This window comes from Pituophis catenifer, unplaced genomic scaffold, assembly GCF_029215685.1.
Source record: "Pituophis catenifer annectens isolate HBS135680 unplaced genomic scaffold, rPitCat1.0.hap2 SCAF_3, whole genome shotgun sequence".
Classification (NCBI taxonomy): Eukaryota; Metazoa; Chordata; class Lepidosauria; order Squamata; family Colubridae; genus Pituophis; species Pituophis catenifer.
The window spans coordinates 210,873,093-210,888,610 of record NW_027256883.1 but is presented as its reverse complement, the minus strand read 5'-3'; the positions used below and the strand labels follow the sequence as shown (position 1 = coordinate 210,888,610).

The 15,518-nt window shown below is 41.1% G+C and overlaps 1 protein-coding gene across 3 annotated transcripts in view; it reads right to left on the bottom strand.

Annotated features, from left to right (window-relative positions):
- The window catches only part of UCKL1 (uridine-cytidine kinase 1 like 1), a 58,100-nt gene that overhangs the window by 17,834 nt on the left and 24,748 nt on the right, over positions 1 to 15,518 (bottom strand). For 2 of the 3 annotated variants that reach the window (XM_070941820.1, XM_070941817.1), the window contains exon 8: positions 8,124 to 8,143. In XM_070941820.1, coding sequence (XP_070797921.1) covers positions 8,124 to 8,143 — 20 coding nt within the window. Of the gene's footprint in view, positions 1 to 8,123; positions 8,144 to 14,833; positions 14,851 to 15,518 lie in introns of all 3 variants that reach the window. The other variant, XM_070941819.1, reaches the window with a different exon arrangement.

Sequence of the window (15,518 nt, the reverse complement as noted above, 5' to 3'; positions counted from 1 at the left end):
TACAAGAGTGGTACCAACAGCTTCAGGTTATTTTTATGAAAGAAAATTTACTATTCTTTATAACTAGTCCTCCAAGAAGACCTTGGACTTTAAAAATAGACTGTTTACATCATAGAGCATTTTTCATAATAATTTCTAGCGTGTCTCCTGCAATGTATCATAGCATCAAACCAAACCTAACTGTATCAGAAATAATTCAATGCATGTTTAATCTATTTCACAGCGATAGCGTAGCCACAACCACAAGAATGTCTAAGGATTTCTTTTCTTCTAGAGTGAAACCAGGGGTTTCTATAAGTGAACATTTGATAAATCTAAACAAAATAAGAGCTGAGCTGCAATTGAGGGGGGAAGTGATTTCAGATCAAACTATGAAAAGTGTTATTATCAATTCACTTGATCCATCATGGGATAGCTTTATGTCACACTTAGATACCATTAATTTGGGATATTTATCAATAGAAAGTCTATCTAACAAATTGATAACAGAAGACAATTCAAGAAAAAATCGTTCCAGTAACCAAACAGAACACAAATCTTTTAGGAAAGTAGTCTTTCAAGATAAATATAATGAAGCCTTTAGATGCCACAATTGTGGATCCAGGGAACACAGTAGAAGAGACTGTCCCAAAGTCCCAAGGGAGAGACATAGGCCAGAATATAGGAGCAAATACAATTACAGACAATCTTCCACAGATAGACACAAATATAGAAGTCCACCAAACTACAGAGAAAGTAGAGGGGGTAGAGAAAATTCAAAAGAGAGAAAATCTGGGTCACTAAATGGGCTAAATAAACAAGACAGCACCAAAACACAACAAGATGAGAACAATAATTGGCTTATTGATTCTGGTGCAACAAATCACACCACTAATAACAAAAGTATATTATCTTCATTTACAGAAGATAAGTTTGTGATAAAGGTAGCTAATCAAGAAAAGGTTCAAGTATTAGGCAGAGGAAATGTGACCTTGCCTGGTTTAGGGAAAATAGAGGGGGTATTATTAATCCCAGAAATACCTCACAACATACTAAGTGCTATAAAACTAAGCAGAGAATCTGACATCAATATAGTTTTCTCAAAGGGGAAAGCAACTATAGAAAAGAACAAAACAAATGTAGGCACTGTGATGATAAAAGGGGGTCTACCCTATCTGATAACCAAAGAAAGATGGTTACATAACATTGATTCAAATATGGAAGATTGTATTGAAGCAGATGATGAAAATGTCAGTAACAGTGACAATGATGAATGTAAATTAACTCATGATAACAAAAATACACACAATGAGAAGAAACCAAAAATAGGTAAACCAATTCATGATGAGTGTGCTCATATCTTACATAGGAAGTTAGGACATGCTAGCTTTCCTGTAGTACAAAAAATGACTGAACACGCAGAAGGTGTAAAAATAAAAAATTGTGAAAATTATTTAGAATGCTCAGTATGTAAATCCACCAAACTAAAAACCAGTCCTAGACCAAAAAAATCTAACAGATCAACTAACAATATTTTTGATTTGGTACATATGGACTTAGTTGGTCCATTAACTCCATCAATTACCTATAGAAAACGTTACTTCCTAACAATAGTGGATGATTACAGTCGCTATGGTTTTGTTTACACATTAAAGCACAAGGATGAAACCTTTCAGAAATTTAAGGAATTCTACAAACGCATAGAAACACAACATAATATCAGAATAAAACAAATTATGACAGATAGGGGATGTGAATTCATGTCTAAAGAATTCTCCCAATGGTTAAAGGATAGAGGGATGCTACATTTCACGTCCAATCCATTTTCTGCCTTTCAAAATGGGATTGCAGAGAGAAAGAACTCCACACTACAAACCATGATTAGATGCACATTAGAGGATGCTGGTTTAGGCAAACAATTTTGGTCAGAAGCCTTACATTATTCAAATTACACTCAAAATAGAACATGGTCCAGTATTGTGAATAAGACACCATATGAGGTGATGTACAATAGAAAACCTAAATTAGCACACATGCACATATTTGGAGTTACTGCAGACGTGCACATACCTAAACAATTGAGGAGAAAGGGAGAAAACGTATCCAGGAGATTAAGATTCATGGGATACGAAACTGGAACCAAAGGGTACAGATTCATCGATAATAATAACAAATTTATAGTATCCAGAACAGCTGTGTTTCATGAGCAGGCCAATTGGTCTAAGTTGCACCTTAATGAAATTTTTCCTAATAAAAGCAAAGATAATATATCTTGCGAGGAAGGAACAACAGAAAATCAAAATATTAACAAAAGTAAGAACAAAACCAAAACTTGGACAAATAGTCAGCATAAAATAAAGACAGACACATTAACAAAAAAGGAAGCCAGATATTTGCATGACAACCATAGCAAACCTGAAAGAAATATTAGAAATAATAGAAACCAAATACCAAATAAATACAAAGATTATATTATGCATATGGATGGAGAACAAATAACACCTAATACATATGAGGAAGTATTGAAACTTCCCCGTGAAGAAAGAGAAAAATGGGAACTAGCTATGGAAAAAGAAATGAAAAGTTTACAAGGATTAAATGTATTCACACCTGCGATCGCACCTAAGGATAAAACAATTATAGGTACCAGGTGGATTTATAAAATTAAGAATTTAGAAGGAGGTAATACCTTATACAAGGCCAGACTAGTTGCACAAGGTTATGCACAAAAATATCCAGAAGACTATACTGACACATATTCACCCACAGTGAGAACAGAGAGTGTCAAAACAGCTCTTGTGGTAGCATCTGCACTCAATCTAGACGTGTTTCAATATGACATACAGACTGCATACTTACATGCAAAATTAGATAAGGAAATATATGTAAGAGCACCACACAGTCAATACACTAATAAGAACGAAATTTGGTTACTAAATAAGAGTCTGTACGGATTGAAGCAATCTGGCAAAAGATGGTACGATTGTTTGGTAAAAGTACTAAAGACCATGGATTTCAACGCCACCACTGCTGATAACTGTTTCTTTGTAAAAAAGAGTAATGATCATATTGAATTTGTATTAATTTATGTGGATGATATTTTATATATTGGAAAGCATAAAGAGAGCAGGGAAATCTTTGTAAATAAGTTAAACGAACACTTCTCATTGAAATCACTAGGTAGAGTGAATAAATACCTTGGTGTACAAATTAACAAAACAAAAAGGGGATTCAAACTTACTCAAAAAGATAAAATCATTGAACTCCTAAACAAATGTAACTTAAATAATGCCAAAACATGTGACACACCTATGCAAACTGATTTTCTTAGAAACAATGATGAATCTTCCCCTGAGTTTAAAGACAACACATTTTACAGATCAGTTATAGGTTCACTCCTTTATATATCTAATTGGACTAGGCCAGATATTGCATTACCTCTCAATTTATTGTCAAGATATGTTAGCAAACCAACCTTGTATCATTGGGAAGCTGTCAAAAGAATTTTAAGATATCTGAAAAGTACATTAGATTTTTGTTTAATATTGGAACCCAATAATGACAAAGAACCAAAAATTACTTGTTATGCTGATGCAGATTGGGCTGGTGATACATCATGCAGAAAGAGTACCTCTGGTTATGTTTTTCTATTGAACGATTGTCCAGTTTACTGGTATACTGGTAAACAAGAACTGGTAGCCACCTCTACCACAGAAGCAGAATATGTTTGCTTGTCTAAAGCTGCAAATAACCTTGTATGGTTCAATGATTTGATCACAGATGTTTGGAAGAAACCTACTTTACCATTTATTATGCATGAAGATAATAAAGCGGCCATTGAAATTTCTAGATCCGATGCAATTGGACAAAGGTCCAGGCATATTGATATAAAATTTAAGCACGTGAGACAACTATCTCAAGACGGATTCATCAAAGCAATACATTGTGATACTTCTGAACAATTAGCTGACATATTAACAAAACCCTTACCTTCTAAACAACACAAATATTTAACTTCTAAATTATATGTATTATATTGTCCTGAATCTGAATGTAACTGGTGTTGTATAACGAACCGGCATTTAGAGGGGGATTTGTCAGATGTAAATGCCTTATTCTCTAATGTGTAAATAATGTATATATGGGACATCAGGGGTTAACTTATTACTTGAGCTTTAATGTATTCATATTTTACCACTCCCATTCCTGGCTCCGCCCCTTGTATATAAAAGGAGCCATCCTCCCCATTTTCCTTGCTTCTATCTTGAATATTCAGCGAATATAGAATGCCTATTATGATTAAAGAGAATTATATTTAAACCTATAACTTCTATTATCTTTATTGAGTCTGATCCTGAAAATATTGCAACAGTTACGTTACGTAGTTGGGTCTGCAAGAAAACCACTAAGCTCAGAAAGCACCAAGGACCTCAATTTTTGAAAAAAAAAACCCCAAGATTCAGCTCTCCAGAAGGGGCAATTCTGAGGGCACACGGTCGAAAAAAACATGTTTATGAGAACGATGGTGACATCCAGACCATCCAAGAATCCAGCCTGCCAATAATTATTACACCGAAGGGAGACAACAAGGAGCAACGGAGGAGGGGATCGGCCAGAAGTTTGACAAACTCAAAAGAATTTATTCAAGGGGTGCCTTATTCTGATCCTCCTCAAATCTGGGGGTTGCCCATCCTACCCTGTCTCAAAGAAGGTTACTGGGAATCGAACCAGGAAAATGAAAGAGGTCAGCCACCCGGCCAATTCTCTGTGGTTAGTTGGGCTGGGCCGTGGATTCCTTCTGCATCCCTCAATCCCGGAGTTTTGCGAGAAAAGAGGATGCTGGCTACTTTTAACAACACCCACACAAAACGAAAGCAGAGGCCACTCAAAAGCCAGATTGGGTTTCAAAGCAACAGGCAGGGAGACAGACAGACAGACAGACAGAGATCTCAACCGTGTGAATTAATTAATCGGGAGCCCAAATAAGTTTGCAAAATGCTCGGAAAGCGTCAGCGTGTAACCAAGGGGAATCAGATCTGCATTTCGGTCCATCTGGCATCACCGGTTTTAAAATTCCCTCATGGCTGGCTGGGGAAATTCTGGGAGTCAAAGTCTGCACGTCTTAAAGTTGCCAAGTTTGAGTAAAACACCGTTCTGTAGATAATATTCGCTGGCTGGGGAATTCTGGGAATTGAAGTCCGTACATCTTACAGTTGAAAAAGACTGCTAGAGACACTCCACTAACCCAGCAAATTATTTAATGTGGCTCTTTTCTGCTTTTCCATTAAAAAAAACCTTGAAGAGTCCTCTATAATAGGGGTCTCCAACCTTGGCAGCTTTAAGACTTGTGGACTTCAACTCCCAGAATTCCTCAGCCAGCTTTGCTGGCTGAGGAATTCTGGGAGTTTGTTTATTTGCTTATTTGCTTATTTGTTTATTTATTTATTTATTTATTTATTTATTTATTCATTTATTATATTTCTATACTGCCTTTCTCCCGTAGGACTCAAGGCGGTGTACAGTCAAGAAAAATACAGATACACAAACAACTAATTAAAATTATTATTATAACATAGTTTGGCCCAATTAAATAGAATCTAAAATTAGATAACATTTTAAAAACATTCACATGTTCATATGTTTAGCTCCGCTTGTTGGAACAAGTTGAAGTCCACAAGTCTTAAAGTTGCCAAGGTTGGAGACCCCTGCCCTATAACATCAAGTTTCCACCTCACCAAAATGCTTTGTTTTCAAGAGAAAAAACAGGGCCAAACTACATGTTACACCCTCTCTCCGTGACGATATCACTCCCTTAAAAACAAGGTTGCTAGAAGGCCTCCATTGTCTTCTACTGAATTCTACCAACTTAAAGTAAAGGTAAAGGGTCCCCTCACACTTCTGTACTAGTTGTTCCCGATTCTAGGGAGTGGTACTCATCTGTTTCAAAGCCGAAGAGCCAGTGCTGTCTGAAGGCGTCTCCGTGGCCATGTAGCTGGCATGACTAAACGCTAAAGGCGCATGGAACGCTGTTACCTTCCCACCAAAGGTGGTCCCTATTTTTCTACTCACATTTTTTACGTGCTTTCGAACTGCTAGGTTGGTAGAAGCTGGGACAAGTCACGGGAGCTCACCCCGTTACGCGGCCCTAGGGATTCGAACCGCTGAACTGCCGATCTTTCGAGCGACAAGCTCATCGTCTTAGCCACTGAGCCCATCTTAAATTTTCTCAAATACAGCCATGAACAATGAATCTATGTTTGAGGCCACCTAAGATGGAGGCTATCTGGAATGGAAGCGCTGACTTGGGTTTCTTCTCTTTTCCAGCCCTGTTAATGGACCTTCTAAATCATGTTGACTCCATGTCCATGGAATCAGCTCATCATGGTGATGGGTCTCCAGAAGCTACAGTAGTGGCCAAAATTGTGGAAACCTTTTGGGGAAAAGTATATTTTCTAAAACTAGCTAATAGCACCACTTTTTTTTTTTTGGAGTAGTACCATAAAATTATATATTTATTTTATTTTATTTTATTTATTTATTTTATTTTATTAAATTTCTATACCGCCCTTCTCCCGAAGGACTCAGGGCTGTGAACAGCCACAAGATAAAACACATAAATACAAAAATTTAAAATGAATTAAAAACGAATTAAATAATTTGGCTGAATTTAAAATACCCCATAATTTAAAACAAATTAAAATTTACATTTCAAAAAATATATATATCAATGGAAAGATAATTTAATCAAGAATGTAATGCAATAACCTTTATGAAGGATTTGCTATTAGAATAGTAGTATAAAGAAGAAAAGGGAAAAATGTAGAAAAAACGAGATATACAAAAAAGATCACCATGTCAGTTAATCCTTAGTTGGGTAACCTTTAGCATGAATGACGGCCTTACAACGTCTTCCCATGGAGTAAACTAAGCCTTTTAGTTCTGCAGCTGTTATCATGTGAAACCAAGATTGAATGATGGCTTCTATTAACTGGGTTTTGTTGCTGGGTCGCTTCTGACTAACAAGTTTCTTTAGTCGACTCTATAGATTTTCAATTGAGTGAAGGTCTGGGCTATTCCCAGGCCATTCCAGCAGTGGAACAGGATTATCTTGAAACTCCAAAAAAAAGTGATGTTATTAGTAGCCATCAAACCTCAAAAATACACTTTTCCCAAAAGGTTTCCACAATTTTGGCCACTACTGTAAGATGGAGGCTTTCTGGAATGGAAAGACTGGCCTGAGTTTCTTCTCCTTTCCAGCCCTGTCAATGGACCTTCTGAGGTCCATGGAATCACCTCATCACGTTGATGGGTCTCCAGAAGCTACCTAATCAAGTTGACTCCAGAGGATGGGTCCACTCCTCGGAACCCTACTCCAAATGTTCTCCTAATGATGCCATCGTTGGCAGGTCTACTATGTTGAGGGGAGAAGACCACAGACCAGGGGCGGGCTTCAAAAATTTTAGCAAGGGGTTCTCTGCCCGGTTACTGGGTGGGCGTGGCCATGGTGGGCGTGGCCTAGTTGGCTTCCTGTACCATAAGTATAAGTATAATTTTATTTCTATACCGCCCTTCTCCCGAAGGACTCAGGGCGGTGTACAGCCTATGGCGGTGTACCATGGCGGGAGGGGGACGTTTTTGCCCTCCCCAGGCTCCGGAGGCTTTCCTCGAGCCTCCGGGAGGGCGAAAACGGCCTCCCCAGGCTCTAGAGGCCCTCTGGAGGCCGGAAACGGGCCCATTTCCGGCCTTCCCTAACTTCCGGTAGGCCCGTTTTTTGCCCTCCCCGAGCCTCCACGCGTGCCCTGCACTTACCTGCATCCAAAACAGGCCGCGTGGGGACTCCTGGGAGGGGCGGGGTAGGCGGGGCCAGCCAGGAGTGGGATTTGAGGGTTCTCCAAACTGCACAGAATCTTAGCTAGGGGTTCTCCCGAACCCCTACGAACCCCCAGCAGCCCCACCCCGCCACAGACGCAGAACCCTGTGTTTGCTAGAGAAGCCAACCCTTAAACCACACTAAGCGGGGTTAGAAGAAGGGCAAGCTGACCCACACCATGGGGTCCTCCTTCCCATGCATCTTTGAGCACCAGCAGAAGAAGCTCACACAATTTAGTACTCAAATCAAACCAGGATGCCAATTGGTTCCTCACATATCCCAGCGCAGCTTCCTCTGTTCATCAGGTGAGTTGAGGCATTTGGGACGAAACCAGGTAGGAAAACCGACAGAGCAGTCCCCATCCCAGAGAATTGAGGTTTGGGGAGGGGGCGGGGTGGTGGTGGTGGAGAGAGAGAGAAATCAAAAGAAAAAGAAGTCAAATGAGAACACTCCAACACACAACTAAAATTGGCTTCCGAGGTAGGTAGAAACAGAGGTAGAGGTGTGAAGGTTCCACCAAGGCCACCACCTTCACCATCGAAGTCCTGTTGAGATGTTCCGGGTTCAAATTTCTGGCGTGAAAGCTAGACGGGACCAGGAAGGATGGGGTCCACCACCGAAGGTCTATGGAGATTCTCAGTCATCCAGGTCATGTTTTTTTCCCCCAAAGATGCTTTTTTCAAAAAAGCAACCGGACTTACTTCGTTTGTTTTTTCCTTAAGACGTTTCGCTTCTCATCCAAGAAGCTTCTTCCGTTCTAGAGAACTGAACGGAAGAACAGAACGGAAGAAGCCTCTGGAACGAGAAGCGAAACGTCTTCAAGGAAAAACAAAGGAAGCCCAGTTGCCTTTGGAAAAAAGCACCTTTGGGAGTTCCACCACCGAAAATATCTTCCCATCCAAAAATATCTATGATTGAGAGAAGCTTCTGATAAGAATTTTCTATCCTAAGGAACTTTAGGAAGACAGCCAAACTTTCAGAAGCATCGGCTACACAGCCAAAAATGAAATATAGGTAGTCCTCGACTTACGGCCACAATTGAGTCCAAAATTTCCACGGCTAAGTGAGGCGGTTTGGTGAGCTGTGCCTCATTTTACGCCTTTTTGCCACAGTTAAACGAATCGCTGCAGTTGTTAAGCGAATCATGTGGTCGTTAAACGAATCTCACTTCTCCCCCCCCCATTGACTTTGCTTGTCAGAAACCGGCTGGGAAGGTCACAAAAGGGGGTGCCATGACCCCAGGACAATGCAACGGCCATTTTGAATCACATGACCACGGGGACACTGCAATGGCCATTAAGCATGGTCATAATTCACTTTTTTCAGTGCCGTTGTAACTTCAAAGAGTCCCTATTATTATTTAACGTATGGCACGTCATACATGGACTAGGAATGTATATTAACATTCAAGTAGATTAGTGGAACCGAATAAAATATAAATGTTTTTTTAAAAAAATCTATGTTCAAATATCAATGTCTAGGCCAGGCGTGTCAAACTCGATTTCATTGAGGGCCACATCAGGTTTGTGTTTGACTTCGGGGGGAAGGGTGTGGCCAGGAGGGGCATGGCCAGCATGACATCATTTGTGTTGGGGGGCACCTGTGGTAGCCCGAGTGCTCTGGAAGCAAAAATGAACTCCTAAGCTCCGTTTTCTGCTGGGACGGCCTCTTGCAACCCTCTGCCACCGAGAATGGAGCTCGGGAGTGGCGCGTGCAGCCCTCACGAGCTCCGTTTTACTGGCAGAGGAACCGCGGGCCGGTCCTTCGCTATTTCCAGAGCGGCCCTGAGGACCAGATCTGGCCCTCGGGCCTTGAGTTAGACACCCCTGGTCTAGGCCATCTAAGAATTGAAGCACAGCATCTGTTCTGACCCAGCCTCAGCAGAAACAAGAAGCAGACTCCTTGTCACGAAAACCCTCTCTTTATTTATCTCCTGTGAATTAATGGCATTCACAGACCGACAAGTCCAGGCAAGAGTCCTTCAAGGAGTTAACTGCAGTGACAGTTAAGTTCTGGCAAGCAGTCTCTGAGGCACGAAATACAATGAACCAAATCTTCAGAAATCCGAACGGTTGTCTCCTACGACCACCACTCCCCTTTCCTTCTATTTATTCCCCAGCCAGGGAGGGGCCATTCAGCGTCCACGTGTGCCTTGCTTCCCGAGTTGACTCCTTGTCCTCCATTGTTCTCCTCTCCTAACAGCTCTGCGCATACGCGCAAGTGGAACAGGCCCCAGCTGTTCTTCCTCCTCACTCATATCAGCTTCCAAAGGCAGCTGCCTCTCTGGAAGTTGGGAGATGTCAGATGGCCCCGGCTCTATCTCTGCGTCCGACTCAGAGCATCCATCCCCAGACTCCAGCACTGGTCCAAGTTCCTCCCCAACCTCCTCATCGTCCAAGTCTGCCACCAGCTCCACAGGCAGCTGGCGGGCCACAACAGCATCATTTATATACTGTAAATAGTCACTAAATGCATGATTGTAACTCAAGGACTACTGCAAACACTGTTTTGGAAGGTTACAGGTAGTCCTCGACTTACAACAGTTCATTTAGCGACCATTCATAGTTACAGCGGCGCTGAAAAAAGGGAGTTATGACCGTTTTTCACACTTATGACCATTGCGGCATCCCCATGGTCACGTGAGCAAAATTCAGACGCATGGCAGCCGACTCATATTTATGACGGTCGCAGTGTCCCAGGGTTACGTGATCCCCTTTTGCGACCTTCTGACAAGCAAAGTCAACGGGGAAGCCAGATTCACTTAACAACCATGTTACTGACAAAATGCAATGATTCACTTAACAACCATCGCAAGAAAAGTCGTAAAATGGGACAATCTCACTTAACAAATATTTCACTCAGCAACATAAATTTTGGGCTCCATTGTGGTCGTAACTCGAGGGCTACCTGTACTGGGGAACACTTTTTATGGCACATGAAAGAGAGGTAGGAGGTCTCTACTCGGTGGTGGAAAATTCTGGTCATTTGGTTCCTGTGGGGGTTTTTTTTCCTCCCCGTTTTTGTGTTTCAGAAGCTTCCCGTTTGAAAACTGGTGGTTCGGCCCTCCCTCCTCAGCTTCCCTTCACAAGAACAAAGTTTGAATTGGAAAGTGCAAGCAAAGAGACTGATGGCAAGAAGAGAGAAACGGAAGAAAAGAAGAAAAAAAATGAAGCCAAGGAAATAAAACGACACCGACCGACCGAGGCATTTCAAGCAAAGACGGAGGCTGCCCAGAAGATGCCCTGTCTTTTCATTTTTTCATTTCATTTCATTTTCATTTTATTTAATTTGTATACTGCCCTACTCCCGAAGGACTCAGGGCAGTGAACAGGCACAGAATAAAACACATAGAATACAAAAATTAAGAGCAGAAGTAAAATCGAATTAAATCAATTTAGCCCAAGACAAATTTAAAACCCCAGGTTAAGAACAAATTAAAATTTACATTAAAATTTACATTAAAAAAAGAACCAGGGCGGTGATTTTTTTTTGCTTGTTTGTTATGAAATGTATTTACTATGAAATGTATTTATAATGAAATTTATTTATTAAATTTATTTATTATTAAATTTATTTATTATTAAATTTTTTATTTATTTTTATTATTAAATTTATTTATTATATTTATTTATATTTATTTATTTATATTTATTTATGATATTTATTTATGATTTATGATATTTATTTATGAAAACACATCTATTTCATCTAGCCGGGCTGGCTTGATCCCATCCTTTCGGTTTTAATTTGAAATTGGTTTTAACTGGGTTGTTTTAAATTGAGGGCCGAAATTATTTAATGTCTTTTAAACTGATTTTTAAATTTTATATGTTATGTTTTATCTCGGCTGTTCACCGCCCTGAGTCCTGTTGGAGCTGGGCGGTATAAAAATCAAATCAAATAAAAATAAAAAAATAAAATGATATTTATATTTATTTATTTACTTATATATGTATTTATTTGTTTGTTAATTATGAAATTTATTTATGACATCTATATGCCGCCCAGCTCACATCCGAGGATTCTGGGTGGCTTACAAGATAAAAACATTGAAGCGTTTAAAAAAACCCATTAAAATCAAAAATCCTAGAAACACTGCAGATAAAATCATCAACAACTAAAATATTTTGAACCGTTCAAGGCCCTATGGTAAGAGACAGGGGATCCCAAGAAAATCTATTTCTAGAACGTGTTTTCCTTCCTCCTCTCTCTTTCTTTCTCCCTCCTTTCCTCTTTTTCTTCCTTCCTTCCCCTTTCTCCTTCCTTCCCACCCTTCCCTTCCTTCCTCTTTTTCTTTCTTTTTTCTTTCCCTTCTTTTTCCCTCTTTCCCTTCCTTCCCTCCCCCTACCCACCTTCCCTTCCTCCCTTCTTTTCCTTCCTTCCTTCCTTTTCTTTCCCTTTCCCTCACCTCCAACTTTCCCCCCTCTCCTTTCTTTTTCTTCCTTCTCTCCCCCTGCCCACCCTCCCTCCCTTCTTTCTCTCTCTCTCTTTCTTTCCTTTTTCTCTTTCCTTTCTTTTCTTTTCCTACCTTTCTTCCTTCTTTCCTTTCCTTCCTTCTTTTCTTTCTTCTTCTCTTACTCCCTCCCTCCTCATTATAATACTGACTAGAATGGGCTACAGGAATCAGAGGCTCATCTCTGGAGATTAAATCTTTTTTTGTCAAAATCTTAGCTGCCACCTAGGATCACAGGGTGCTTTTCCTTTGCAATTAAATGATCAAAGTCCTCACAGGATGAAATAAGATCAAAGGCTGATCTCTTTCATGTGTAGATCACCTCCTGATGATTTTATGACATAACTCTTCAGGGCACCAATGCAAAACACATCGCCAATGTCTGTTTTACAGCCAGTCCTCAATTTCCCAGCCTAGCCTACGGCTGCAAGATTTCCTGGTGGTCTCCTATCCAAGTTCTAACTAAGGTCAGTCCTGCTTGGTTTTGGGAGGGGTGGGGGCAGCCAAGATGAGCTGAGTACAATTCCTGTGTTTAACTACAGGCAGTCTTCAACTTACAACCATTCATTGAATGACCATTTGAAGTTACGACGTCACTGAAAAAAGGGACTTCTGACTGTTTTTCACACTTACGACCGTGGCAGCATCTCCATGGTCCCAGGATCAAAATTCAGATGCTTGGCAACTGACTCATACTTATGACCAATGCTGTCTCCCAAGGTCACGCGATAACTTTTTATGATCTCTTGGCAAGCAAAGTCATTTCGCACCAGCCGGTACGCTCTCACAGAGAGGGACTCCTCCAGGTGCCGTCGGCTAAACAATGTCGACTGGCGGCCCCTAGGGGGAGAGCCTTCTCTGTGGGGGCACCTACTATCTGGAACGAGCTCCCCCCGGAGATACGGAGGATCCCGGATCTGCGCACCTTCCGCTGCGCTCTTAAGACCTTTTTATTTCACCAGGCGGGCCTGGCCTAATCTTTTCCCTCTTTTTAATTATGCAAATTTTAATCGGTTTTTTAAAATGATTGGGGTTTTAATCTGTTTGGGCCAAATTGTTTAATTCGATTTTACTTTGTTTTTAAATTTTATATCTATGTATTTTTACTGTTTGGCTGTTCACCGCCCTGAGTCCTTCGGGAGTAGAGAGGTATATAAATTAAAAAATTAAATTAAATTAAATTAAATTAAATTAAATTAAATTAAATTAAATTAAATTATTAAATTAAATAAATAAATAAATAAATAAATAAATTTGTCTGAAATGGCATACGGATTCCTGCCTGAGAAGGGGGTTGCACTAGAAGACCACCAAGATCCCTTCCAACTCTGTTATTCGGTTAACTGTGGTTACAACTCAAGGACTACCTGTAGGCAGCAAACTATGAGAAAGACAAAGTGGATTTACTGCAATTTGAGCCTGCTTATTAAAGCTACTTTTCATCTCTTGAAAGGATCTTCCTGCGATTCCTAGTCCTCACTGGGGCTTATGTGGGATTGCAAATTCAGCCTCAAAATGTTAAGCTTCCATTTTGTTTAATCCAAGTAGAGGTTGGCAACGGGGTGCCCACATGGGGTCATAAATCCCATAATGCCTTTAGAGCAGTGATGGCTAACTTTTTTGCCATCGCGTGCGAAAAGTGGGGGGAGCGTGGGGGGTCGTGCACGCACATGCCCACAACCATAATTTAATGTGCCTCGCGCATGTGCGTGCGACTCCCCCACGCTCCCCCCACTTTGGCACGCTGGCATGGTGGGCTTGGTAGGCCCATTTTTTGCCCTCCCCAGGCTCCAGAGGCTTTCTTAGGGGGTGGGACCGGACGTCGGGAAACGGGTCGTTTCCGGCCTCCAGAGGGCCTCCGGGGGGTGGGGAAGGCTAGAAAGCCTTTGCTAGAAAACCTCTAGAGCCTGGGGAGAGCGAAAAATGGGCCTTCCCCACCCACCCACCCACCCCTAGAGGCCCTCCGGAGGCTGGAAACAGCCTGTTTCCTGACTTCCGGTGGGCCCGGAAGGCCCGAAAATCAGCTGATATGGCTCCGCGCGCCATCACAGCCTTAGAGGATCTCCTGACTCCTAAAATCAATTTAAAATTGAAAACAAAAGCAAAAAAATATATATCCCCAGTTGTGGGGGCAATAAGCTGACTTTGTATAAAATATACAAAAGTATGAAGGCTATTGCTTAACGCATTGTAAGCCGCCCTGAGTCTCCGGAGAAGGGCGGCATATAAATCAAATTAAAAAAAAACAAACTGTTTTTCCTCACACGACAAAGCAAAGACCAAATAAGCTAAAATTTAAAACTTAACCAAAAGGTGTTTTTTTAAAAAAATTTAAAAGGCCAACATGGATCCACGATTCGAGGACATTTTTATCCTCAAACATGTAAGAGAAATGTTTCTTTTTATACAGTTTGCTAGATTTTGGCACCCAGGAGGAAACTGAGCTGGCCTCCGTCGTGCTTCAAATGCCTCGAGGCTGATGCAGAAGGGAGGAGACATGGCTATGAGAGAAAACAGGCACCCAACCTTACCTGACGCTGAGTTCACGCTGCGGGAACAACACAATAAAGACAGTGAAATCAGTTATTAAAACACCAGCAGGGAAACAGGAAGCCAGGAAGGAAATTAATATTTTAAAAAAATCAAAATGAAACAAGAATAGGTCTTCCATATTCACTGCCCTGCAAAATTCATGTTTTTAAAGTCTTTTTTCTTAAAGGAGTCATGGTCTCAATTTTGCTCAGAACATGCAATGATTTGGTTCCGTGTTGCATTCGAATGCTTGCCATTTGTTTGTTTGTTTGTTTGTTTGTATCCTGTCTTTGTTGTTATTATTTACTTTATTCATTAAACATGAAACTCAGTCAACTGAACATTCAAAAATGCATCACAAATACCATTGACTGGTGCTAATGGTTGTGTTGTGGCCCGTCAGCGGCCTGTGCGGATTGTAGCTGATTCTGACAGCGAGGAGGCTGGTGTGGTGCTGTGCCAGCAGCCTGTGCAGCTGGCACCCGAGTCAGACAATGAGGAGGCTGGAGAAGATGTGGTGCCAGAGGCAGGGATTCAGCCAGGGCCTTCAGAACCTCCAGAAGCTCCCATAAGTGAAGAAGACGAAGAGGAGGAGCCTTTTCTCGATGCAGGGGTCCACAGAGCTACCAAAATGCAGGAGTGACTCCTCAGGAGGGGGTCTCCTCGAGATTAAGGCTTGGGGCT